At 38.6% G+C, this 27995-nt stretch overlaps 1 protein-coding gene across 1 annotated transcript; it reads left to right on the top strand.

Annotated features, from left to right (window-relative positions):
• The first annotated feature begins 396 nt into the window (after positions 1–396).
• LOC139711299 (ubiquitin-conjugating enzyme E2 D2-like) lies at positions 397–27364 on the top strand. Its single transcript, XM_071623204.1, has 6 exons — positions 397–549; positions 21483–21546; positions 22115–22146; positions 24478–24555; positions 25959–26064; positions 26735–27364. Exons 1-6 carry the CDS (start codon positions 526–528, stop codon positions 26878–26880), a joined length of 450 nt encoding a protein of 149 aa, XP_071479305.1. The 5' UTR covers positions 397–525; the 3' UTR covers positions 26881–27364.
• Positions 27365–27995: the final 631 nt, after the last annotated feature.

Here is a 27995-nt window from a genome sequence, read left to right as displayed (position 1 = left end):
ATTTTCCTCAGTCACTCTTCTTTTGAGGCAGCACAATTGCTGAATGAAACCTTGTTTTCTTTTCCATTTTGCTTTCTGGCTCTTCGCTTTTTTGTGTGATGTTATCTGTTAAAAATGTTTACTTACTGTTTATATTTCTTCTTCTTCTTTTTAATTACGCGCACACCCTCTCGATTATCCCCATTTTGCTTATCACCAACTTTTAAACGTGTCCGTACGCGTGCGTTAGCTTGTTCTTCCGCGTCCATAGATGGTTAACTGTTGTACATGCATGTACGTTCGACAGTTCTCGCGATACGATCGAATTTACAATATATTGTACGTACAAAAGTACAACCGAAACACGTACACACTGTACGTACTGAGTATAGTACAGTAATTGATCACGGAGGGATTCAATAGCATAGCGGCCAGCCAAACGAAGTGGAGTGTAGCACATAGTCTCTTTCTTGCCGAAATATCCACTCTATTTAGATTCTGGAAAGAGGAGGGAACGCCTGACTGACAGATTTCATCTCACACACAATGGCGATGAAAAGATTGAGGAAGGTTTGTAGTTCTTGTTTGTGAAATTGTTGCTTATAGTCCGGGCATGTGAATGAATGGCTGTTGAAACTTCTGCCGTTACAAATATACAGCAAGCGTTCAGTTCAATGCAATGCTGGCTGTGCTGTGCTTGTTTACTACGGAAACGATCATTGACACTGTTCATATAATAGCAATGCTACGCATTAACTTGTATAACATGAATTGTATGGCATTATGGATGGGTTGAACCCATTCACTAGTTTTTGTTCCCTGCCTTACAACTGGATCTAGTCTTCACTACCCTTTTGTAGGTCTTGTTTGTTGTAGTGCAGTGTCCAGTGACCAGTATACAAGTAGAGTCTAGTGGCTAGTGCAGTGCCAGTGCAGTGGCAGTGATCAACACTGATACTTATGCCAAACACTGCACCGACTGAGCTAGCTGAGTTGAGTGAAAAGGCTCTGTGTAAATATTAAGTAACGTTAGAGTCTATAATGTAATGTTAATCAGAGAGGTGGACTCTATGAGTATGAGTGACTATGTATAACTGTTAGTGTTACAGTGTAAACTTAGAGTCTAACATGTTACATCGTTAGTGCAGTGACAGTGTGTAAATTTTTCAGGGCAGGGCCAGGGCAACTGTTCTGGCCGCTTGTACTGTGTCTTGTGCATTAAACATGAGAATGACTTGGTAAATAGGCCTTGAACCTGAATCTCGATAAAGTGGGATGGGTGTGCGACAGTACATTTTTCATTATGTAAACTTTTAGTCTGTAGAACTACATGCAGTCGCGACAGCGGCTGCACGTCTATTCCTTCGCAGACGTTATTTTTCAGCGGTGGGTGTGCGTTTCCTTCATGAATATCTTTGTTAATCGTGGAAAACTAAAATATAAGGAATCCCCGTAATCTATGATAATCATTCAAAAATCGGTATGCGATTTTTTGTTAAATTACGTCAAAAACTCACCGAAATCCGTGGCTAAAGTCAGGTCTGTAAACGTCCGTATTGCTTCACTCCTCACCTGCGTGTTATTTGAATGGCATTCACTCTCCTACTTTTTGTATACTGCAACGTAGCTAGTCGGGGCGGAAGTGATGAGCTAGTCGGGATGACCCATAGAAAGGTCAAATCATTGCCGGCGCAGCGCGCGCGGATACGAGTGCTGTAGCTTTACGTACGTAACGCATAAAGCGCACGGGCGCACGGGGGCATGGGCGTATGTAAAACACAACCACTTCCGGTTCCGCATGCGTGGTAGTTTGTTGATTTTGTGAAGCTCTCGAAGGAAAAGATGCCACCGCACAATCTACTCCGAAAAATTCAACAATAAGGTCTGGATACCAACAAAACGCCGAATTCAACTCAACCATCAGGAAAATACGCTGTAGGTGAGTGGTAAAAATTATCTTACTCTTAAAATCAAACAAAATAAAAGGCATTTTATGTGATTTTGCCGTCAATTGACCGATTCTGTGACGCGCTATGTGTATTTTTGGCACGGGCGCAGCCATAGTGGGTGTATCAGCCGACCCCCCCTCCGCACTCCCCCACCCCTCTCCCTACATTAGCACGTGGCAGAATGAAAAACTGCTTTAGCCAATAGGCGTCTCGTACTGAGTGCGCGAACCTTTGTTACAAGTGCGTGATAAACATGTTGCCCCGGGGTGGGGGAGAGCAGGGGGTTCGGCTGATACACCCACTATGGCTGCGCCCTGTGCCGTAAAATGTCTGCTGCCCTCAACGAACCCGAATCGGTCAATAGTGACGATTGTTTACAACGTTTAAACACTAACACATGTCAGACCGCTGTGCGAAGCACAGCGGTCTGGTCAGGCTAAGTCTGTAGATGACACTTGACAGCTACTGTAGCGCTGGCTCTGTAGCAGGTGACATTAAAAAAGTTATAAATTTAGACTTCCATGTACATAGGATAGCCCTACTACATATCGACCAACGTCTTTTAAACCAACCGCGTATTCATTGGTGCACTAACGCTTAGGACGCACTTCACTGCGCGCAAAGCACATAAAAATGGATTGGCTTTGAATGTTGATGACATAAATGTGTGATCTCTGTCCTGGAATGACTTGACATTTAAATGTTAACTGCTGTCTGGAAATCAAGCCATATATGCATTTACGAGTACAAATTGTACAATTGTGTGTAGAGAATTGTCCATTCACGATGTGTGCATACATACTTGTACGAACACTCTCAACAGCGTGCCATCCAAGCCTACAGCTTGTATGGTATGACAAAGCAACTAGTGTACAGTAGGTAATTTGCCACGCGATTCACAGGACTGTGCCCTCTGGTGCAATTACTAGCTCCAATAAAATGATACTAGTAGTGTTTTGATATACCTCTGTGTACACTGTGCAACTTGTTCGTGTGTACAAAATATAGTACACTTGTAATACAGTTCACATTATACACTGTATATGTACATGTATGTAGATTCATGCCAATACCTCTGTGCTGGTTTATGTTTTGAACTGACAGGGGAATTGAAATGAAAGATAAGCAAATTTTATGTGGAAGCTTTCAACCTCAATTTTTTAAAGCATGCAAAGTCACATGCCAGCTGGGCCAGGAAGCATGCCATGATAGTCCAGAGCTTGCCTCTGTACCTTGCTACAAAAGCTGCCTGACAGCGAATCAGGCCACAAATGAGCTGTGCTGTATAGAATTTGTTATTTCACATTACAGGCTAATACAAATATATGTACCATATTTAATTCAAATAAATGACCAGCACATTGTACAAGTAACCCCTCAATGTTCAGCTGTTTTGCTAACACACACTTTTCATACATTTGCTGATACCATTCCAAGTATATAGTGTACAAACGTACCTTGGACTAGTCTTCAACGAGTTTACACTGTAAGAAGTTTGGTGATATTCATCTGCATTGTAGTCCAACACGACCAGTTAATACTGTTCTTGGTCATCAAAATACAGTATTACACTGAAAGAACTGATATTCTTCACTAAGTGTTTGATCAAACCTGATTTTTTTTTTCTTGAATACAGTAGGCCTACATACTAACAGTGTCCATTTTACAAGGAATTTGATATTCAAACAGGTACAGGTTGTAATTGACAAAAGAATCCCCCATCAGAAGAAATTAACAAGTAGTACCAGTAATTAAGGAAACACAGTATACGGTGGCATACTGTACAAGTACACTCTATGTGTTAATTCTCCCTCTGAATACTTATTGTAGTTTTGTAATACCGTACATATTGTTGGTGGTAGGCGTGCGGGAAGTGTGCTACAAGGGCACCTCATGCCACAGGCATGCTTCAGAAGAAGAGATTAAACGTTCTGTCAACCTCCCCACAGTGATGAGCCACCATGGCACTGTCTGGTGCTTGTTGACACTGTATACAATACAGTAACATGCTCTGGTAAATCATGAATGAATCACCGAACAGTGTTGTGTAATATGCTGTGAAAAATTAACTGCGCAGAATTTCCCCCTTTAGTATTAGTACATGTACAATGTATCCTTCTTGAAATGAAAGAAAACATGAAATACACATGTATACGTATACAGTTTGTATGTGCAAGGAAGGCTTAGAAATAATAATTTGATATGGATACATGATACTTTGTGTATTTAAAGCAAGAAACACAAACTTTTCCCTCAGAGGCAAAGCCATTCAGGCCATTGGAAGTTCATATTTTTGTAGGCAAGTTTTTTTGTTTTGTTTTTTTTTTAGATTTGTGTGTGGGATTACTTTCAGTTGTTTGGTTCAAATGATCACGAAAGGAAAATTATGTACACTGTACATTCTACATGACTTGTATGTATAAAGTCATAAAGAATATATTTGAAATGCCACTTTGCTCATGTGTTGACAGCGCAGACATATCAGTCTATCAGAAGGGTTGTACTTGATAACTTGAGATACAGGTCTGTATTGTCCCGTAATACAATTGTAGTAGGGGAAGAAAATTACCACCGTATGGCAATTTTCATGAAATTTCTGCATGTCCACCACACATGTTTTACACTTTTCAGGACATCATGTGTAAAGGGGTCAGCAAATTTTTCAAAAGTGAGCAATGAATTTTCAAATGAGGCAAAAAGGTTGGATGTATGAGAATATGTACGTGTGCATTTACACATTGTACACTGTACATGTACATTGTAATACCCATTATAGTGAGTTACAGTCATGCTGTCATGTGCAGTGGAGTACAGCCCTTTCCATTGCACATGGAGTTGTGATTTTTAGAATTATCAAGTTATTACTTTTGTTATTATTAGTTTCATTATTATTTTGTACCTTGTATTTGTTATTCTGACAGAGTAGAAGGCAGCAGTGCTGTTCTGCTCAGGACTGGAGATTTGATCAAACAATGTACTGTATACGCCATATATTTCGCGAGTCTAACTTTTCGCGAATCAGAAATTCCCAACGATTTCGCGAGTGGTTAAATTCACCATCGTGGAGTCCTGTACTGAACAGAGAAGTGTACATGCGTACGTCACATTCACATCAGGATCAGAGTCAATATTTTCGCGTGTCTTTAATTTCGCGAATACAAGCTGTAGCACCTGACTTGCAAAATTTGCGAAAATAAAAACCTCGCGAAATATTTAGCGTATACAGTAATCCATTGCTGTGAAATATTTCTAGTGAAAAAGTGTGAACGACACACTCAATATTTTTATTGCAGGCAAAAGAATGCAGACTACAGTTTTATGCTTTCATAATGAGGTATCAAATATTTAAGCATATTATGGAGTGTGAAGATTGAGGAAGTCAGGAATCTGGCACAAGAAGAAACAGGAAAGGCAAATGAAGTTAAAAGCATTAGAATGAGGAAGGACATAAAGTTCTTTGGACTGCAGTTACCCTGGCAGTGTACAGTAGTAATTTGTTGTATCATCCCAAGATGTTATGATGCATTTTGTGTGAGTATCTTACAGACTATTATACAAGTGATGTACAACAGTACATCTCCTGTAGGCCCTATTCTTTCAACAATATGCCCTATTAAAGTTTATTCAAACCCAAGCCAACCTAATTTAAAAGTGAATATACATTATTGAAATGAAAACAAAATAGAATTTCGATGGAAGTGCTCATTGAGTTCAAAGCAGTCTTAACACGTATTTGTATCATTTAAAATTAAGTACAGTTGAACCTCTCTTATCCGGCCTCCCTTTATCCGGATCTCTTTATTATACGGACGCAATCTCGCCGTGATTTTGTTTTAATAATTACGGGAGGAAAGGGGGATTCCCAACTCCTTGAGAACTCCTACACAAACACACATGAAGTACATATTACTTCCAACATGATTAACATACATTACATCAAATTTCCTTCCAAATTGCTTACTTTCAGACATTTTAACATCCCCAAACACCCCCAAATCATCGCAAGGACATGGACAGATTATGTGCTCGAGTCCTCTCATATCGCATTGCCACATATAGGTCCATACACAGCCGACGATATGACTAGATAGACATGCATTGTTTCGAGTCATTGGCTGAGCAACGAATGATATTGAACACTCAAAATTTTGAAGCGTAGTTTTGTCGACTCGTACTGTTTATTTTCAAGATCTACTTGATATATTTCTTAATAATTATTTAGGTAAATTGTCCCAAGAATTTATAAAAGAAAATGATTTCATTCTTGCAAACACGAACCTCTATTTTGGGGTCTGTTACTGAGTGTAACACTGAAAAGGTTGCAGTATACACATTACTATACGTGGTACGTACAATGGGCTACATCAGTACATGTGTATGTATACGTACATGTATAAAGCATTGAGTCTCCCATATCCCGCCAAATCCCTTATCCGGATGAGCCCCGGTCCCGACTTGTCCGGATACGAGAGGTTCAACTGTACATAGCAGATACACATTTGTTACATGTACACGGTAACACAGGTCTGTATGACCTTTTGTACACTATGAAATATCCAATAGCAGTTCATGATTTGTTCCAAACATTTAAAAATATATTATTGATTTCCATAACATATCCTGCAATTTGGATTCTGTTGACAGGCCTGAAAGGAAATAATATGTTCACACTTTGTGGAACCTTTCTTTTCCTTTTTTATCACTGAGAGTACAGTGTAGTGCATACTGTACACTTATCCTACACATCACAAGGTCCTTTTTGATGCAACAACTAGAAATGATACTATTGATTTTGTGAGTAACCATGAAAAGGTCATGGCAAGCGTCATGAACCCCTACAATATGTAGGCCCAGTCTACAGCTGTACATTGTACCAATCAGTTTAACACTGCCTTCTCTGTATCTCGTGATTTGTGTCACAGAGACTTGCTCTAATTTGACACAATGGGACTCTAGACTCTCGATAGTTTTAAATGCAAACTTAATATGGTGTACATGTATACATGTACAAGTAGGTCTCACAGTACAGTGCACGATGATTGTACACCCATGGATACGTTTATTGTAGCATTCCCTTCTCTATTGTACCTATACACATGTATGTATTCCATTTCTTTAAGCTTGCAAGTCATGATCTACAATAATTTGTAGAACAAAGCGGGCAATGGGCTGCCATCTTGCCCTGTCAAACTGGGAAAGTGGTCCAAATTCTTGAATACTACTTAGTGCCAGAACCAAACCTACTGTATGCATTTCTGTGACAGAACTAATGTAACTTTCATAGCTTTAAATGCAGGTATATACTGTGTGCACTTACACTGTAGTTCCACCATTTTGTCCTGACAAGGAAAATTCAAACTAAGCTGCTTGAATTCCGTTTACTGAGGACACTTAACAAAATACGAAACTTGCAAAGGAGGAAGTGGGACCCAGTACAACACATGATTTGATCTCTGCTGCTGAATATTTTGACACTTCACTTCTCAATATCCACTTCTCAATACTCAATTTCACTATTTAAATAGGAAACAGTACCGGTATCCTACTTGTGCTGTACTGTGCTAGGGCATGTTTATGAATCGTTTTATGTGTGACAGAAGTTATGTAACGTTCATCTGTAGCTTATAAGTACAGGTACATGTACATTTGTGACCGGCGACAACGGTTTCAGGCAAAAGTCGGGCATTTTGAAAATTCATTTTTTCACTGAATCACATTGCCCATTTCCTAAGCTTTGCATTAATATAAAACACTTGCATTCTTTGGCACCATAAGTGGGCCTGGAAAGCGAAATAAAATGCACTTTTTAAGTTGTTAGCCAGACAAAATTGCGAGAAAACGGGCTTTGAAGATTCACCTCTTTCTCAAAGACAATGTCCGAGCGGCGATGCGAGGTGAGAATCACCCATCCGTACGATGGTGCCAATCGATGTTAAGCTCCGCCTCTAGCAACCACATCACCTTCTGATTGGCTCACTGAGAGAGTCAAATTTCCCGGGCACCCTTCCTAGGAGCTCAGCGTATGGAGCCGAAAATCAATGCGGTTCGCTCGGGTTATATTTTGTTTATACCATTACGTCTTTCAAGATGGCGGATACGATAATTGCACGTATGGTGTACATGTGTATGGGCGCACGCATTACGCAATGGCATCCACACGCCATGACCATGGGCATGTAACAGGAGCGGGTGGCGAATCCACACATTTACAAATCGCGTTTTCATTGTTGTTGATTTGACTTTATCATTGGCGACCCTTTTGTAGGCAGAAAAATGCCAGTGCTGGCAAAGGTCATGCTTCCTGTTTGTTTTGCTTTTACAAGCCGTGCATACGTTGCCTTGTTCAGTGGTGTTAATTATATTAAAACAAACAAACAAACACGACTCGTTAGTTTCGTGCGATCTTGATGTGTAGTATTTGAATATAACTGGTTTCATGTGACCTCTCCTTTCCTCTCATCTATACCTTCCCTTGAGTCAGTCTGCTGTCATAATTTTTACTACATGTACAAGAAGACTATTGTTTTTTCTTTTCACACGATTATGTCGTGCTAAATGATATTTGTTTCACTGCCGTTGTCGAACAATGCGGTAGAATAGTTTGGATAGAAAGCCAAACGAAGAGCACGCACTACAGCGTATAAACCACATAGCAAGAACAATGGAGCATGTAATCATGCATTCGTGGACAAAGCATTCTCCAAACGCTGCAACTGGTGTCTGCGAAAGCCGAATTATGTAAATGTGTGCGACGCACCAGCCAATCGCATGCGAGACCTTGCGCCGTAGCAACGCTGGGGATATTGGCGCGGCGTTCGAAAGAAGCTCGAAACTGACGAGTGCGATCCAACATAGGGTGCTTAAAATTCCATTTTCGATAGGAAAAACGTAGTCTTATGCTATGAAATTTAGTGAAGATGTAGAAAACATATCAAAGATTCGATTTCTGCAAAAAACCTAAATCGACAAAAATAATGGTAAAGATCTTTGTACCCCGCCTAGGAGGAAATTTGCTCTTGCGACTTTTGCCTGAAACCGTTGTCGCGGGTCACATTTTGTGTTCTGCGCTTGTGCATTTTACTAATACATATTGTACTATGTCCAGGAAAATGAACTGCCTGCCCTTCTTTTTTGATTACATTTGTAAGTTCCAGTTTGGTCTTGAACATGTCCGATGTACATGTACATGATGTTCACATTATGCAGTATTTGACAATATTTGCATAATGTACAGTATCATAAAGTTCATGCATCCCTTTTTAATACCAATAGCAAATGTCACAAAATTTCGCGTGGTTGAAAAATGATGTCTCCCAACATTGTGTATGATATATTGCAGTAAATAAACCTCAAGAGTTTTCACAAACGGAATGAAAAACTGGTATGGTAACCCCATGTTGCTCAAGAGTACAGTACAACAATATGTACATGTACGTACCCCTCTGCAAATAAATTCATTGGAAATCTCAGTTGGTATTAACCTCCACCTCGTCATAAAGAAGTTTTCAGTTTTATTATTTTGAGGAAAGGTCTGAATTACCCTCCATTACATACATGTACCATAGCCTAGGTTGTGAAAGGAATCTACAACTGTAATTTTGTGGGTTGCAATGGGACACACAAACTTCAGGAGTACAGTGTACAATGTACAGTAGAGTAGTAGAGTAGATGCTTCCTTGAAAGACTCCGACACTGTCTATAATCTGTGTCACTGTAGTGATAAATCAACTCAGTGGTTGATTAGTGTAGTGAGACCTGCTGATTCATATGTAAACATGCCCTAGCACACCACAAGTATGTAGGAGAATTCCATTGTGAAAGTGAGTTTGAAGAAATAAAGTGTCATAACATCCAGCGGCAAAGATCAAATCATGTGTTGCACTGGGTCCTGTAGTGTACAGTATGTGTCTTGTACTTCCTCCTTTGCAAGTTTTGTATTTTGTAAGTGTCCTCAGCAAGGGAATTCATGCAGCTTCACTTTGATACCATAGTTTCATTTCTCTGTGTACTCTGTAGACTCTACAGTGTACATGTGCATTTGTACCTCTCATACACTGCAGTACGTAGATCCGACACTGAACTATGCTGTATGCTGTAAAAACATGCATGTGAGAAAACACTATGACTGCAGTGTACATGTATGTGCAGTGTATGATATACATGTAGCTGGAACATGTAAAACAGTATACAATTTGTACTTGACAGGGCTGCCAACAACTCTCATGCATTGAGCGTGAGACTCACGCATTTTGGTCCTTTCTCACTCTAAAACTTTATTTCATTTGCATGCATTTCTATTGATCTCACTCATTTTGACTCCTAAATTATAGTATTGGCCAATGGGAGTCTCACTCTCAACTAGTTTTCCGGTGTTGGCAGCCCTGACTTGATGGTGTTTGATTTACAGTTAACTCTGCTTACATTGTCTGTAACAACATGCATTCAAGGAAACTTTGTGACCAGAGTGTGCAAGGCTTTGGTGCCATGTGAAAATACATGACTTTTGCTATGTTAAAGGTAGGGAATCCCATTTGCATGCCTTAAATGAAGATTTGTATAAATACAGTGGTATGTTGAAGAGAGTATCATTTTAGAAACTCCCATAAAGTATTGAAAGTGGAAGGTAACATTTAGTAAATTTTTTTGACCGTTAGATTTTGAATTGAATTTTTTTCGGGGCTCACCGTAAATTCCAGTACATTACTAGGCTACCTTTGCAGACCCATGCACTGCATGTGTGTCCATCATGTATATTTTGTGAAGAAAGTTCATCAACACTTACAAACAGTTCTATATACATTCTTGCCACACACTCTATATGTTATTACATCAGCTCTTGTACTTTTAGATTTGTGTTTATAGATAACAAATACAGAAGACTGCAACAAAAAGGCTGAAGTGTGGCTGAGACACAGAACTACTGAGTAGTTGAGTTTTGTGCATCATTCAAATTTTAGATGACTGTTGACTTCCAAATTTCTAAGCAGTGGCCTAAGCAAGTCCCCTGAGGTTCATATTTAATGTTTTGCTGCATTTTGGGAGGTCTGTAAAAGGTATCCCCTACCTTTAATGGGTACATGTATGTACAGTTCTGGTTGAGGTGAGGATTTAGCTTTTAATGTTTTGCGAGATATTCAGAAACCACTCTATGAGATGTCAAAGAGCATGCAATTCTAAGGGGTATCAAAAGTTTATCTGATGAAAATCGGTTTTGAAATGGCTGAAATATCCAAAAACAAGGTTAAAGAAAGAGATCCTGATAAAAGGCGTGGCCTGTCGCCTTTTATTATCATCACTTTTTTGGATATCTCAGCCATTTAAAAACCAATTTTCAACAAATAAACGTTGAATCCTTCTTAAAATTACATGCTCTTTCATATTTCATATTCAAGAGGTTTCTCATTATGTCACTTTATAGGAATGTTCAAAACATGAATCCCCACCTCAACCAGTACTGTACAGTCCCTTTAACAGAAGACTCAGTAAGTGCACTGTACAGTACTGACCAGCATACTGTACACTGTGCATACATTTTGTGTGTACCATGCATTTTCTGGAAATTACTCTGTAAAATACTGTAAAAGTGGAAATTTTCGCAGTGTTGAAATTTTCGCGTATTTCGTGCAACCAGAAACTAGCGCGAAAATAAAAGCACACAAATGTTTTTGCTTGCCATATGTTCCCGTGCGTGATGCCTTGATTCCGCGGAATTAAAAACATGTGAAACTCTTCTTACCCGGCCAAGCGCGAAAAATTAGTCGCGCTAAAATATCCACTTTTACAGTAGACATCAGAACATACGGTGTACAGCTGTATGAACTGAAACTTTCTGTATCTGGGGCAGAAGGGACAGCAAGTGGGCAAAGCGTGTAGCAGATTTCATACTTACGGAGAATTTCTTTTTCAAACATGTTCAGAAACATTGTTTCATCCCAATCAAGTTATTTTTTTGTTGTTGAAAGCGAACAAGAATGATTTCTTCCAAACGCGTTGCACAAGAAGGCACATGTACATGTACATTTGGCCAGTTGCGGCCCAGAGGCGTTTTCCCGGTGAGATACACTCAATTCTGGGTGCACAATCTGAATGGAATGACCTCTAAAACATGATAAAGAAGCTTGACTTGACATCCTTTTGCCATAGTACATTGTAGGGTGTAGGCCTACTGTACCTGCAACTAGTATCTAGTCAACTTGAGTACATTGTATGATGTGGATCCACACTTCAACTAAGTTTATACAAGTGCAGCATATCATCCCTGGGGTGACAAGACTACACGGTATGTATCTCAATTTGCACTTTTATATTCAAGTTGCATCTTTTGTCAGAGTCGAGCCACGGCAACAGCAATTTTTAAATAAAAATCATACAAAAATATTGTGGATTGAGCTATTAACTCGCTCAGTTTTTCAGCATTTGACTTGAAAATTGGCACATGTGACAGCTTATGTAGACTATGCAGATGTGCAAGATACAATGTGTTTTTGTGTGTCGCTTTGTATCAATGTGTTGCCATGGTAACAGCAAATTAAAAAAACATGTATAAATGTTGCCGTACAAACAGATTCCGTAGTTTTTAAGTATGTGACCTTCAATTCAGCTCATGTGACTCCAATAAGAAAGACATGCTCTGTACGTGTGCAAGAGAAGTTCTGTTGTTGTTTTTTGTTGATGTTCGATGATGCATTACCATGGTAACAACATTCAGTTGATGAAACGGTGCAGAAATCTTGTGGATTGAATATAACTTCCTTCAGTTTGGGGGGGTTTTGATTGATTTGAAATGTGGTACTGCGATAAGGTTTACAGTAGCCTACAGTAAGTACTGCAGATGTGCACAGGAGACGTACAATGTACCAGTACGATGTATTGTTCATCAAAGGTGGATGATTTTCACATTTTCAGTGGGAATGCAATAGACTGTACACATTTTATACATGTACAGTTGTACATGACCCTGATTATTACTTTCCGTAGTGAGTGCTGTTTGGTCGGAGAGTTATTCACATTCAGTTTTGTTTCTGTTCTGGTTTGTGAGTTAATGAAAGCTCTTTATGCGTGTTGCTTGAACTTGTATTCCCAAGGGCAAATTTACATTGTGCACATACATGCACCTGACTTTCATTTCAGCTTCATGGGTACAGGATGTGGAGTGTGAGAGGGGAATACCCTTTTTTTTTTCTTCTTTTTTTGATGGGGTGGAAAGGTAAACAAAAGGGCTGTGCCGGTTTAAACAGACAGTCATAACACAGCTTTCTTGCCTCTGTGTTCTACACTGTATCAATTTATTTGCACTGCAGTTATTGCCAAGTGGGTACTCTATCCCAGCTATGGAGAGCCATTATACTAGAGCCACGCATTGATGAGATGTTTCTCTGCAGTATTACCGTTTGAAGAAACAGACATACAAACAAACAATCCTAGGCCTGTGACACTATATGCGTACTATGATTCCCGCTTTAACTCTGTTATTGTTGCTATAATGTCAGTTCTTGCAGTGTGAGATTATGTAATTTCATTGTATTGTTCACAAAGACAAACTACATGTACTTGTAGTACTGTAGTCATATGGTATGGTCTGTTGGTATTTTTTCCTCAAAAAGATCTGAAAAGAACCAAGAAAAGCCATCTTTGTGCTCTTCTATACATGTATACAAATGTATGTGTGTGTACATTCATGTGTGAACATCTCTCCAAACCTGATACAAGTGTTATGGACTAAAGGTGATTCACTGAACTGCCACCATTCTGTAGCAAAAGTAAAGTAGATGTGCCCTACATGTGCTATACAAAAGTGTGGCAGAAAGTGTACAATGTAATCCAAGTGCATGTGTACACTTGTGTCATATTGTACGACTGTACATTTATTGTATGTACAAAAAAATGTAGGCCTACATTGTACAATACATTGCGCTATTTCTGTAGTACATGTCTTTTGCAGTACATACACATTCGTATGTTGAAGAGCTCTACAATGTAATGATTTAGGAAACAATACTGTAATACGAGGAATGTTCGCATGCATTTTAATTTCGCGAGTGCCAACATTCGCAAAATTAAAATGCACACGAAAGTTCTTGCCTACATAATATGCATTGGATACCCGTGGCAATTCGCGAAAATTTCATGCTGTGAGAAAGGTAGTCCGCTCCAATGCGCGAAATTTTCGTGCTGCGAATATATCATGTTTTACAGTTAAACCTTTGTTGGCTCACAAGCAGTATTTCTGTACACTCCAAGAGCACAGAAATAGCCCAGGCATGTACAATGTACAATGTGTACAGTAATCAATGTGAAGCATATTGTGAACTGCAGTGTGTGTGTACAATGTACAATCAGGGAGGTAGAAGAACCTCCGTGGTACAATATTGTAGGTACAATATTGTACTGTAGGCCTACATGTACATACAATTGTACATGAAAGTGCATGGGGCACAATTTTTTGTTTTTGTATATTTATCTACAGTGTATTTTTTAAAGAGTACACATTGTTTACCGTGTAGGCCTACATACTGTACATGGCTGTAGATCTATATTGGAGGCCAACAATGTTCGATCTATTCTAGCCATCACTTTTTGTAATATCTGTGATGAATGCAATACTGAAGGTGGTGCAACAGGCACATAGTGTACAACTTGCTCACTCCCTCCCCCTCTCTCTCTCTTTCCATCTTTCTATGTGCCATGCTCTATCAAAACATTGGCGATCCTGGCTTTGCTAGCTTTCCTAGCTTTCCTATCCCTAATATTATACAGCAGTAGCAGGTGATAGCTTGTGATTTTTTTTTTTTTTGTGCCATTCTCAATCAATTGTCTGTTAATCCATTTCTACAGATTTCACAAGAATACTGTATGATCTCTCTACTATCCTAGCGATACTGCAGTCAAAATTTGGAGCCTTCTAGAGCGATTTCGACAAGCCTTGTAAAAAACTGATTGCTTGTCTACACTGTATAATACTGCTTGGGCTGCATGCTCAGATTTTGCCAAAGCAGATCCTGACTGGCTGTGTTTTCATGGTAACCGAGTTCCCCTCCGATAAATGGCACTCTTTTGAATACCAAACTTGTACCATGTGTTATGTAATCATAAGTGTGATGAGCGGAAAAATGTGCATGTTGTGCAGTGTTTATCAATGGCAGTCGGTTTACGTCGGCTTTTTGTTTTCATTAGTGGTTGATGACCTTCAGTGATTGACTTCCGCAATGGCAAAAAAGCACTTCTGGAAACCTGTAGTGTTAATACTGCTGGCGAGCATCTTCGAATCTGCTGTATAGGAGGCTGTGAAACAATGCCATGTGTACAATCTGTAAAGTGGTTTCAGAACCTGATGGCATCAGATCACCTTTGCTGTCATACTGTATACGCTGAATATTTCGTGAGGTTTTTATTTTCGCAAATTTCGCGAGTCAGCTGCTATTTGCGAAATTAAAAACATGCGAAAATATTGACTCTGATGCCAATATGAATATGACGTACGCGTACACATTTCTCCGTTCAGTACAGGACTCCACGATCGCGAATTTAATCACTCGCGAAATTGTCGGGAAGTCCCGATTCGCGAAAATTTAGACTCGCGAAATATATGGCGTACACAGTATTCTGTTTGTTTATAGTGAGCTAAAAGGCTGCTCAATGCTGCTGGAGGAGGCTTCAGAACCTGACTTCTGCTTACAAATATGTAGTATACATGGGGTATCCCTTTCCCTCTATCTCTCTTCCCTTTGATTGTCCTGTCAATATTAGGTTGTCAAGATTTTACTTTCACAGCACTTGGTCTAAAAACAGGTTTCATTTCCTAAATTAATTGAATAATGATACTCCTTTTTGTCCTTGATTTTGCAGTAATTAATGGGAGGGACGGGGGTTTTGAGGAAGGCTGTGGAATACACTGTATGCAGTATTGTCTGTGTAAACATCTTGTCATTCTACCTACATACGGATAAAATTCTTGACACCATCATCATATCACAGGTTGCGCTTCAGTCATGTTTTGATTTACGCTCTATCATTTGGTTTAACTTTAAGGTGGAAGCAATTTGAGATGTGTATATTGCAGCACCAACGCACTGATGTTTTCCATGGCTAATCAAGCAATTACCTTTGTTGATCTGTATGGACCTGTGGCCTCCCTGCACTTGACATTACAGTGTACGTAGAGCCACTCATCTTCAACCTCGTGCTCAGTGCTTCTCATACAACGTAGAATGTACAGTGTGTACACGTAGTGTATACCATTTGCAGCCTAACACTTGATTAGGATGTACACTTTAATACTTTAATTAGACACTGTACATTGTATGAGGCTTCTCTACTGGATCCTTTTCAAATCAGTATCTTTTACATGGCTGGCGGCACCGTACAAAGGAATACATACGGTGTCATCACTTTGGCCCCCCCCCCCCCCCACTTTTTTAACCCGGAAGTATAAGTAAGTGGCACTAAAAAGAAATAGATAGAGATCTTAAAGTGTGAGGGCGGGCAGCTGAAGACCTTTTTTTTTTTTTTTTTGCTTGTCAGCTGAAGAAAAAAGAAACCTGGAAATGGAAGGGGAGTGATGAGCTGAGGAACTTTTTTTTGTTGCTTGTAAGCTCATGAAACCCAGAAGTGGGCCCCCCCCCCTCCCCCCCCCCCCTCCCCCCCACTTTTGAAAACGCTCCTCTGGCCCTGTTTATGTGTTTTTCTCTCACAAGGGGAAAACTGTCTGTATGCTTGTGCTCTGTATTACCAGCACTTCAGTCAGAGTAATTTCCTGAAATTGCTTCCACGGACCGTATTTGACCCGTAAAACCTAACCCTAAAGGTTGATGATGTAGACATCATTCCATCCACTAGGCATTTAGACTGTCAGTATAACGTTACTTGTCAAGACTCAAGGCTGCCATAGATTTTGATCAGTCAATCATCATATTATGGCAGGTCTAGCCATTAGCGAGAAGGGTAGTGTAGATTTGGCTGGTAGGCATTAAATCATTTGAACCATTCAACGTGCATATAATAATTTTATTAGTGTTCATGACGACTATATTGCACCACCAAAGTTACATATTATGTGCAGACAGATTTGGGTCCAAAGTTACAGCAGAGACTGAGTAATTCACCTCGACCACAGTTAAAAAGGACAAGTTCATCTTTGGCTAATATATATGTGAATTGAGTGAATACAGCAATATTACACTTTATTGAAAGTGGGAGGAAAATCAGACAATCTCTTCAAAAGTTACAAGTTTTGGAAGTTTCACTACCGTCATCACTGGATGAGAAAGACTGCTACATTTTGTGATGTCACATGCATAGAACAATGTAAAGAAAATATAAAGAAAATTAAACATTCATGGTTCATCATCCCTTAAAGCCTTAGACCCTGGCTACACCATTACCTACAATAGGTGCTGCTAACATGCATCCTCTTTTTGAAAGAGAAGGGATTTTCATTTTCTTCTGTAACTCATGATAAAATGTGGGTGAGAATAGTGCAGAGGGAAGTCATATCATGTGACATGGCATCAGACATAGATATTAAGGTACTTATCATTCTATGCTAATTTCCTGAAAATTCTCTGTATCGCATACAGTTTTTAATGAATTAGTGCATGGCGCACACTCTAAATTGTGTTTTATTCAGCCAATTTGTGTTACAGTCATATGCACTTCCTCATTTGGTTGCACAACTTGTTTGTGTAGGAAACTTCTTCATTTTGATCATACAATGTAGTCATTACATGATGAGATTAGGTAACTTTCTGTGTCGTTTTCTTCTCCTGTGAATTCTCCTGTTACGTGAAAATCAGAAAAGACAGTTACATTCCTGAAACATATGGGGCCCCATATGTCATAAAAGATGTTAGGAAAGCAACTCTTGCTGGAATGGCAAAGTCCCATAGCAACAGCCAATCAGGAAGCTGGATTCTTGTCGTTACTATGACAATTGCCATCCCAACAAGAGTTGCTATCATATCAACTTTTTATGAAAAGGGGCCATATTGTCAACCATGATGGTGAGACTGAGAGCACGTTGGAGTATTTGGAAAGAAAGATATTCAGACAATCTTGAGTAAAATACAACTGTATGTACTTGTAGCTCTGCAGTATTGCACTTTATAGTGTAGTGTCCATGTATAATGCAACAGAATACACAGACACGCTCATGTATCACTAAACATGGGTAATAGCAAAAGCAACTGGGAGTATTGTACATACAACTATATGTAAGACCGAAAAAGTTCCCGGAACATTATGTACTCACTCGCATCTCTGGGATGTAACATCATAGTGTGGATCATTTTATGCTTTTGCCCTGAAGGGTGCCAGCGGTATTATGTCTTTCCTCTCTTTTGTTTTTGTTTTGTTTTCCTTATAATTTGCAATGTGGAGAATAAGGCAAAAGTCAGAATGATAGTCCTTGGGTACAGTAGGCACAGCGTACACATAAAATTTTGTATGTGCAACTAATGCACAGTTACCAGGTACAATATATACAAGCGCTTGTGCTTGGCATTCGTGTTTAAAAAACGTTGGGTGTATCGCTGCATTACGATCGGATTCAATGCATTTTAGTGTATGTGGGTACACAGCACTGGGCACTCTGTTGAATGGGATACAGGTACATTTGTAGTCGTGTGGTATTAAACTACACTTTGTAAATACGTGTAGCATTATGAAATTTCACCACTTAATGACTGTGTGTCTTGCAGATTTATGTGGGGCAGGTAAGAAAAGTTGAAAGTGGTTTTCCTTTATAATAATATCACATGTGCGGCCTCCTCTTGGCTGCATTCCAGCTCTTCAAGTGGACATTTTAGAGCAGTAATTGACAGTTCTGCTGGCATAGAAGAAAGTGTACAATTTGGTTTTGATACATGTACATGTATGACTGTACAACAAATAAATGTGTTGAACCAGTAATTTTTTTTAATAGTGGATGTAAGAATACAGCCTTTTGCATGCAAACTTGTGTATTCATATTAATACAGTGGTATGTAGTATTGGTTTAAGATGAGGATTCAGTATTTACCTTTTTGCGAGATATTGAGAAACCACTTTATCAAATGCTAAAGAGCATACAATTCTAAGAGGAATTCAAAGTTTGTTCGATGAAAATCGGTTTTGAAATGGCTGAGATGTGCAAAAACTATTATATTAAGTGACACAAAGCGATCCACCTTTGATTAGGATCAGTTTGTTTTAGGTACATAATTGTATCTGAGCCATTACAGAAACAATTTTCATCAAATAAACTTTGAATTCCTCTTCATAGAACTATATGCTTTTTCATATTTCGTAAGAGGTTTTTCATTATCTCAAAAAATCATCAAAAATGTTGGAAACCTGAAACCTCATCTTAAATGAAACTATACCCAGCTATACCATCCCTTTAAAGCTGGAGTACAATGTACATGTACTGTACATCATGTAGTGTAGATGATGATGCATTGAAGGCTAGATTGGCCAACTACATGTAGACATCACAAAGTGATAGGTATTATTGTGTGTAGTAAAATTTTCCATGTGTATACATGTACAAGTGCCCTCACAATTTCATAGATCCATGTGGAAAAGAGAAAGTGAGAGTTGCGTCTCATGGGACTGGTGTTTTTGTTTTATCTTTGTTATTGTTTGTGACCACAGTCTACTTTAATACACTTTGTGTATGTGTGTGTTTTATACTACCATGGGTTGCATCCCATTTTGGGCTATGTGGTTTGAAAGCATTATCTCTGTAGATATTATTTGCTTTGGAATAAACACAGTTGCGGGCATTCACACTGCAGATACACTTGTACCATTAGAATTTGGGAAGGTGTTTTTCTCTCAAAGAGTGGTGTAGGAAATACATTGTGTCCTAGAACCGTCTGTACTGTGCTTAAAGGACAAGTTCACCTTCATAAACATAAGGATTGAGAGAATGTAGCAATATTAGTAGAACACATCATTGAAAGTTTGAGGAAAATAGGACAATCCGTTCAAAAGTTATGCATTTTTGAAGTTTTTGTGCAGTAACCGCTGGATGAGAAGACTACTGCAATGTGTGAATAACTTAGATGTCACATGCGTACAACAATATAAGGAAAATATAAAGAGAATTTCACAAAATTTCATCTTTTGAAAAAAGTACACATTCCCCCAACTCGTTATCGACAAATGTTATGGGTAATATTATTCCCCCTGCCTTTAGAAAGAGGCAAGTCAAGTGCTCTTTTATTATGCGAAAAAAGTGAAAATATGTTGAATTTTCTTTACATTTTCTTTATACTGTTGCACGCATATGACTCACAAGCTGTAGTAGTCTCCTCATCCAGCGGTTCCAACACAAAAATTTTAAAAATTCATAACTTTTGCATCGATTGTCCAATTTTCCTCAAACTTTCACTGATGTGTTCTACTAATATTGTTGCATTCTCTCAATCCTTATGTTTATGAAGGTGAACTTGTCCTTTAAGTCTTGAGAAACTCCCAACATTTGAGAATTCTTGGTTGATGGTTAACATCTGTGTGGTTGGAAGGGGAACAAGGGTAGGGTGAAAGATGATGTAAGAGTTCCTACTGGAGAAGGAGTGCACTGAAGTTGCTGGTACATGTACAAATTGTACATACAGTATAATCGTCGATGGGGTGACAAGACCTCGTATCTCAAAAGTGTCAAACAAATTTTTTTTTGGCTTAATGGTCAAATAATGGGTCAAGTGATGTCTTGGCCAAATCCCAACTGTCTTACTTCAAAAATGAAGCCACCATGACTTGTCAAAGGAAAGGCTTTCCCATTCACTACAGTGCTTTGGCCGCCATGTTTTTTTGCTCTCCTGAACATTTGTCTTTTTTGAGATACGAGGTCTTGTCACCCCAGCGTCAAATGTCCAATAAAAGAAATATCATGCATCTCTTGCACCACAAATATTTCAAGAAATTTTCAGCTAATTGAGACTATTTCCCCTTTGGTGTAGAAAGTATTTCCTGGAAGATTTCATGGAATTTCATTTTTTTTTTTTTAAATGAAAACTTCGCATTCCCTCAACTTGTTGCTGACAAATGTGTGAAGGGTAGTGAAGTCACAAACTGTTGTACTTTCTCATCAGGCAATAGTGGTGCTGAAACTTTCAAAATTCATAACTTTTGAATCTAGATTGTCCAATTTTTCCTCAAACTTCACTTCTGTTTTCTATTAATATCGCTGCATTCACTCAATTCACACATATGCATTTGGGCATCATTAGAAAGGTAGACAACCTGTGATCGGAGAGGAAATTAAGAATACTATTTTTCACATACTCCAAGCCACAGGTATTGAAAGAGAAATGATGATATTCCATGGTGATTTTTACGTTTATAGTGTCACATTTGTACTTTCCTGTCTGCAGCTGCCAAGCTTTTAAGAGGCCAGTTTTAATCTGTGTTCATACATGTACAGACATACACTAAACCAAGTTGCAGCCAGTTTTAGCCAAAAGTGTTCATTTTCACATCACTATTATGGTTGTTTGTACATATACCATCACAGTATATTTGAGGGACAAATTTCTCATCTTTTTTCCCTTGTCTCTGTCTTGTGTATTTCAGGAGCTTAGTGACATCAAGAAGGACCCACCTGCAAACTGCTCTGCAGGCATGGAAAAGGAAGACAGTGAGTACAATACAGTAGTTTGTTGGTGATTAAGCGCAAGAAGGTCATAACCTCAATGCACTGTCTGTTTTGCTGCTGTTTTTGGCTCCTGTTTTTGTTCGTGTTTTTTTTTTTTTTTTACAGTGCAAATGTCAGTTAACTGTGATACTTGAACTCTCCTGAAGAGTAAGGATGGGAACTTTTCCTGCTATACTTTAAACAGGAACTCGACCTTGGCCATGTAAAATAGCAATGGGTAGAAATTTACCTGGAAAAGAATGTTTTCCCCTCTTCCCCATCTCCTATATTAAATGAGAATAATGGCAAAAAGGAAAAAAAAATGTGCAAAGTTGTGGTTACTGTGTAATGGGATGGAATGACTACCTTATAATACTACGATTCGCAACAGTCATGTTCATTTTTGCAATTGCCCATTAAGATTAATGTTCAGTGAGGTGCGTGATGGCTGAGTGGTCAGTGAAATCTTTTATATTTTCATACCATTTCATAGCTTTCTAGTCATCGTCTGCAATATTGCTTTGTGTTCGAGTTTGAATGCTTATTTTTGTTCTACTTCTTTCTTTTCCAGTACTACATTGGACTGCAAAGATAATGGGTCCAGTAAGTATCAAGTGTCATGATTGTGCTTGTTGCTGTTGTTATTGTTTCTGTTTGTTTGTTTGTCTGTTGGAGGGTTGCATGTTTTTATGAGTGCAGCTACAAGGTATACTGTAACTCTAACCAGGGAGGGCTCCTCCCTGGTCTAACTGGAGGATGGGAATGGGGACTTAAGGAGGAAATCCAGTCCAAAAACAAGTTAGTCTGATTAAAAAAAAAAGAAGGGTTAAATCTTACGAGTTCAACAGTAAAAAAATTGACTGAAATCGGATGAAAAGTAAGGAAGTTATGAAATTTTGCTGGTTTCTGCAAAACAGTTTGTGTACAGTGGATATGAATACATGCAAATGAGTGAGCTGACCATGTCGTAACCTCACAATTTTCCATTGATCGTGTACAAAAAATGATGAAAATTCAATGTTTCTGTCAGTGAAGTCTGAAGTTATCCCTAGTTTAATAATTTCAGAATAGTGATCAGTTAGATATATCAGGGTTTGAGCCTCGGGCATAATTGCGTTTGAATGAAAAACTTGAAATGTAAAAATTTTATGTACAAACTATATATGGCAAGTTGTGAGGGGATGACATGCTCACTTTTCCATTTGCATTCATATTGACCGTCCAAGAACTGTTTCCTCAAAAATTAGCGAAACTTAAAAATGTCATAACTTGTTTATTTTTCATCCGATTTCGATCAAAATCTTACCGTTTAACTTGTGATATTTTTTTCTTTCTTATCTGACTAACTTATATTTGGACTGGATTTCCCCTTTAAAGGACAAGTCCACCTTCATATACATAAGGATTGAGAGAATGCAGCAATATTAGTAGAACACATCAGTGAAAGTTTGAGGAAAATTGACCAATCCGTTCAAAAGTTACGAATATTTTAAGTATCTGCGCAGTCACTGCTGGAAGAGAAGACTACTACAGTCTATAATGTCACATGCGTACAACTATATAAGGAAAATAAAAAGAGAATTTCACAAAACTTTACTTTTTGAATAAAGTGCACATTTCTTCGACTTGCTACTGACGTATGTTAAGGGTAATATTATTCCCCCTGCCTTCTGAAAGAGAGAAGTCGAGTGTTCTTTTGTTATGCGAGAAAAATGGAAATATGTTGAATTTTCTTTATTCTTTCTTTATATCATTGTACTCATGTGACATCACAAGCTATAGTAGTCTTTTCATCCAGCCGTGACTCAGCAGAAACTTCAAAAATTCATAACTTTTGAATGGATTGTCCGATTTTGCTCAAACTCTCACTGATATGTTCTACTAATATTGCTGCATTCACTCAACCCACATGTCTATGAAGGTGAACTTGTCCTTTAAGCTAGCTTTGGCAGTCTGTTGTGTCACTTCATTTTATTTTTTGTTCTCCTTGTTTTCTTATTTCTCTCTATCAGCTTGAATCAATTGTGGTAAGGTCTGATTAATGTGCTTGAGTCATATTCCCATTTGAGGTTAATCTTTCACCAGAAGCACAATATTTGAGATTGGTAAGCTTTGACCAGTATCTCTTCTATAGGGAGAGTTGGTATTGATTTGATCCAAAGATAAACTCTACATATACAGAGCTTGTGATTGTGTCAAACCCTGTCACTGGCTCTGGCTCTTGACATTAGGGGTTCCTGCATTTTTTTTTTTTTCAATACATGCAGCGCATAAAATGCCAGTATATGTTGCTATAGGGCCAATTCATAAATCACAGTATACTGGAAAACCAGAAACATTCACAGCATGGAACTTATGTGAATTGAAGCCGTCGACCTTTCTTCTTCTTTTTTTTTTCTTTTTCTTTTGCGCCATAAAACTTTTACGAATTGCTGTCCATGAAAAAAATGTACCTCTAGATCCAGCTTTGATAAAATGAATATCTAGTGTGCAGTATTTAGGGGCTTTTATTAAACAAAACGAAATATCGTGACAGTATTGGAAAGTATTTGTTTTGATGCCTGTTAAACAGAGATGCCTTCAATTTGGAAGTGCAGTTGTAATCATATTAGATAGTATGCTAGGTCCAACTGTTGCAGCAATGGTACAGGTCAATACAATACTTGCATGGTGTACAGCATTGTACTGGCATTCAATGCGCTGTGATGACAGAAACTTTTGTGAACCTCTTCTTCTCACAAGTCTTGGCTGCTTGCGAAATTAGTAAAAGTTTCGTTAACCTGAAAATGTATGTTTTTACAGTAATTGTGAAATCTTGTGCGAATTGTTATATGACTCGTATGGCATGTGTCAGAAACATATTCATTTAAAACACATGAGCATTTCAGTGCGTGTTGTTTAATCTGTCTTGTTTTCCTCATTGAACACCTACAGAAAGACAGTCCTTATGCGGGAGGAATCTTTAGTCTCAACATCATCTTTCCGTCAGAATACCCTTTCAAACCACCAAAGGTGAGAGTCAGTGAATCTGGTGTTTGTCACAACATACGGCATAAGAGAAAGATAGAAAGGGTGCATTATTGAATGCTACAAAATTTGATTTATGATGGATGTCCACTGCTGAAAGGAAGTTTAGTTCATGTATTGTAAGTAGTGAATTAAATCCCCTCCATCTCTTTTGGCTTCTCGCAGTTCTGAAATGGATGGTACAGTTCTGGTTTAGACGGAGCTGCAGGTTTCCAACTTTTTTGTGTGTGTACATTTGTGAGATGATGAGAAACCTCTTATAAATATGAAATAACATGTAATTTGTTAATGAGGAAGTCTTGAAATGACTGAGATATCAAAACAAAGCAGTCCTAGTGAAATGCGACAGGCCACTGCTTATCAGGATCGCTTTGTTTTTCCTTGTTTCTGAATATCTCGGTCATTTCAATACTGATTTTTCATCAAAGAAACTTTTAGTTTCTCTTAGAATTGTATGCTCTCTAACATTCCATAGAGTGGTTTCTAAATATCTCACAAAACGTTAAAAGCTGAATCCTCACCTCAACCCATAGTATGCCATAGTATACCATTCCCTTTAACCCTTTTTGTGCTTTGAGTGCTGACTAGTACAGAAAATCCCTAAGCGGTGTGTACATTGTCCAAAGTCCATGGTGCAGAAAGGATCAAGCAAACAGTCATGTCAGGAGTGACTTTTATGTTCATGGAAGTGAATCTATGAGATGAATATCAAATTGCAGAGTGTAGAGGACATGTGAAAGTTTTCTATTAGAGCACTGTCAATTTCAACCAGTTGCCAACACCAGATCCATACATGGCTGCTTTTGTTTCTGCCTACGCCCACTCTGTGCATGTTTGGATTCATACATACATTGTAGTGTTGAGCCGTGGCAACATCAGAGATATGAGAGTGTCATACTGCATTGAACACTATGGATTGCTACATAGCAATCTTCACAGAAGCATTGCTTCACAGAAAAGACAGAATTCTATTTGATATTTTCCGGCATTAAAATTAATGTGCTTGCCTGATCCAGTGGAATGTACGGCCCACGCTTTAACTTACACAGGTATGTGCTCATATGAAACACTGCTTATACAGTGTAGTTCTAGGGCAGATGCTCTCACACAAACACACACTTCTACCAAAGAAGCAACACTAATGAAGCAAACAATTCAACTTGTGCAAAACAGGCTGAGAAATGTAAATGATATTGAGAAAACTCGTGATATTTGTGCAGGTTATAGAACTAGCACAGGTTATAGAATTTGCGCTAGCCAAAAGTATTGTGAATGTGCGAAAGATTAATGTACTGTTAATACTTCTGCATTTACAGTATTAGTCATCATGCTCTGTTCGTGTGCAATGCTCATATCCTCTCATTTTTTTTTTCTGTCCACATTCACAGATCAGCTTTACGACAAAAATCTACCATCCGAACATAAACAGCAATGGCAGCATCTGTCTGGACATCCTACGCTCTCAGTGGTCACCGGCTCTCACGATATCGAAGGGTAAGGAGAGATTCTTATATCTTTGTGTGCCACGTTAGCACGCCTGACTCAGTCGACGGCGTGCCGAGGTCACATATTCTGCTCAAATGCAAAAACCCGCCAAACCGATCGATAAATCGCCAAATGTGATGGAACAAAGCGTTTCTTACGATTCCATTCCTGTCACTAAAAGTTATATAAATTTTAAAAGAAGAATGTTTTTCAAGAGCATGGCTTTGTTGCTGTCTCAGAATAATGTGTGCACAGAGAGGATTTACACCTAGCACATAAAAGTTAAACCTTGTCTGCTCTGCTGTAAAAGTGGAAACCTTTTGGCATTTACTTTTTTTTCACTCGGCCAATTTCAAAGAACTTCACTTGTTTGTAATTTTCTTCTATATGACAGTATTTCAATACATAATTCAGTATTTCCCAATGATATTCACTATGCATAATTGTGCACTTCTCCAAGATTGCAAACCTTGTGAAAATGCCCTCTTTGATAAATATCGAATGTTTGATTGGTATGCGGTATGATGAATAATGAAAACTGGCTGTATCATCACCGCTTTGAAACAACAACTATGTTACGTATGCTCTCCCATTATCATTTCAAATTTGATATCCAGATATTATCGTTTGGTACTTTGTGATGGTGTCATTGTTTTCTTGTTCCCATCCCCCAACACAGTGTTGCTCTCGATTTGTTCGTTACTCGACGACCCGAATCCCGACGACCCGCTGGTGCCTGAAATAGCCAGAATCTACAAGGTTGACAGGGAGCGCTATTGCCGGCTAGCTAAGGAATGGACACAGAAGCACGCCATGAGCTCATGACCGGACATTGCGTCGTTTCTCTCCCGTTTATGTTCCTTCTTTTCTCCCTTCTCTCTCACCATCATTGAAAACAAATTCTTGCAGTGTGTTATTCGGACGAGTCGAGATGGAATCGTGTGGGTGATTTTGATTTACTAATCAAGAGTTTATTAGGCACAGAACAAAACAAAAAAGGATCACATTTCATGAGAATGAGACTGGAAAAAAATGGACTGCAAGCGTGTGACTTCAGTCCATGGTACAGATTTTTGTTTTTTATGTTTTTGTGCTTGTCTGTAGTACGTTTCTTTGTCCACCTTTCATTGAGAGACTTACCTTGGGTATTCCAAATATGATACCTCTGACAACTTTGTGTTTACTGGAGGTGAAATGGGTACAAGTTTGCTTCGTTATTCACTGGTTGTTTTTTGTGTGGTAGAAATGCTGTATACCCAAGAACTGAAAAACTGATGCAGGTATTGAAACAGGGCATTTCATCTTTCCACCAGTGACAGTCGTAGCTAATGTATGGAGACTGTCTGCCCCTCCCCCGAATGTGACACTAGTAATATTTCTATAAAGTCGCAGTACTTTCATGGCGAAGCCGATTGATAAGAACGACGGATCTGTGTGAAATGTCATGTGGCAATCAGCATCCTATTTCTTATCACATGTTTTGTAATTTTATAAAAAAAAGAAGATATTTTGCACCCCTGTATTCTGTGCCATACAGAGTGCTTTGCGGCACAGCATGTATGCTGGGTGATGATGGGTGACCTGTTACACCTCCTCCTGTTCCCCCCCCCCCCCCCCCCAACATACACACAAAAGAAAAAGGAGGTTAATGACACTCTTCAGTGTAAAATGCTGTGCGAAATATGTTACAAAATTTGGCATTATTTGCTGTGGAAATGTGCCATTTTTTTTTTTCCTCTTGGAATATTAGTAAACAGAATGCTAGAGAAAGAATGCCTTTTTTTGTGAAAAAAAAAAAGGATTTTTTTTCCCCCACATTGTGTATGCAAACTGCTTGAAAACATGAATTCACTATATATGACAGGGACACATTTGCTATTTCCTCTTTTTACGGCCAGAGTTCTATTTGCTGTTATTGCATAAATCTATTTGCTGTAGTT

Source organism: Diadema antillarum, unplaced genomic scaffold (genome assembly GCF_040938485.1).
Source record: "Diadema antillarum isolate AM-2024a unplaced genomic scaffold, OU_Dant_1.0 seq00001638_RagTag, whole genome shotgun sequence".
In the NCBI taxonomy this organism is placed as follows: domain Eukaryota; kingdom Metazoa; phylum Echinodermata; class Echinoidea; order Diadematoida; family Diadematidae; genus Diadema; species Diadema antillarum.
The sequence above is the reverse complement of the archived record's forward strand: the minus strand, read 5'-3'. Positions and strand labels throughout refer to the sequence as shown.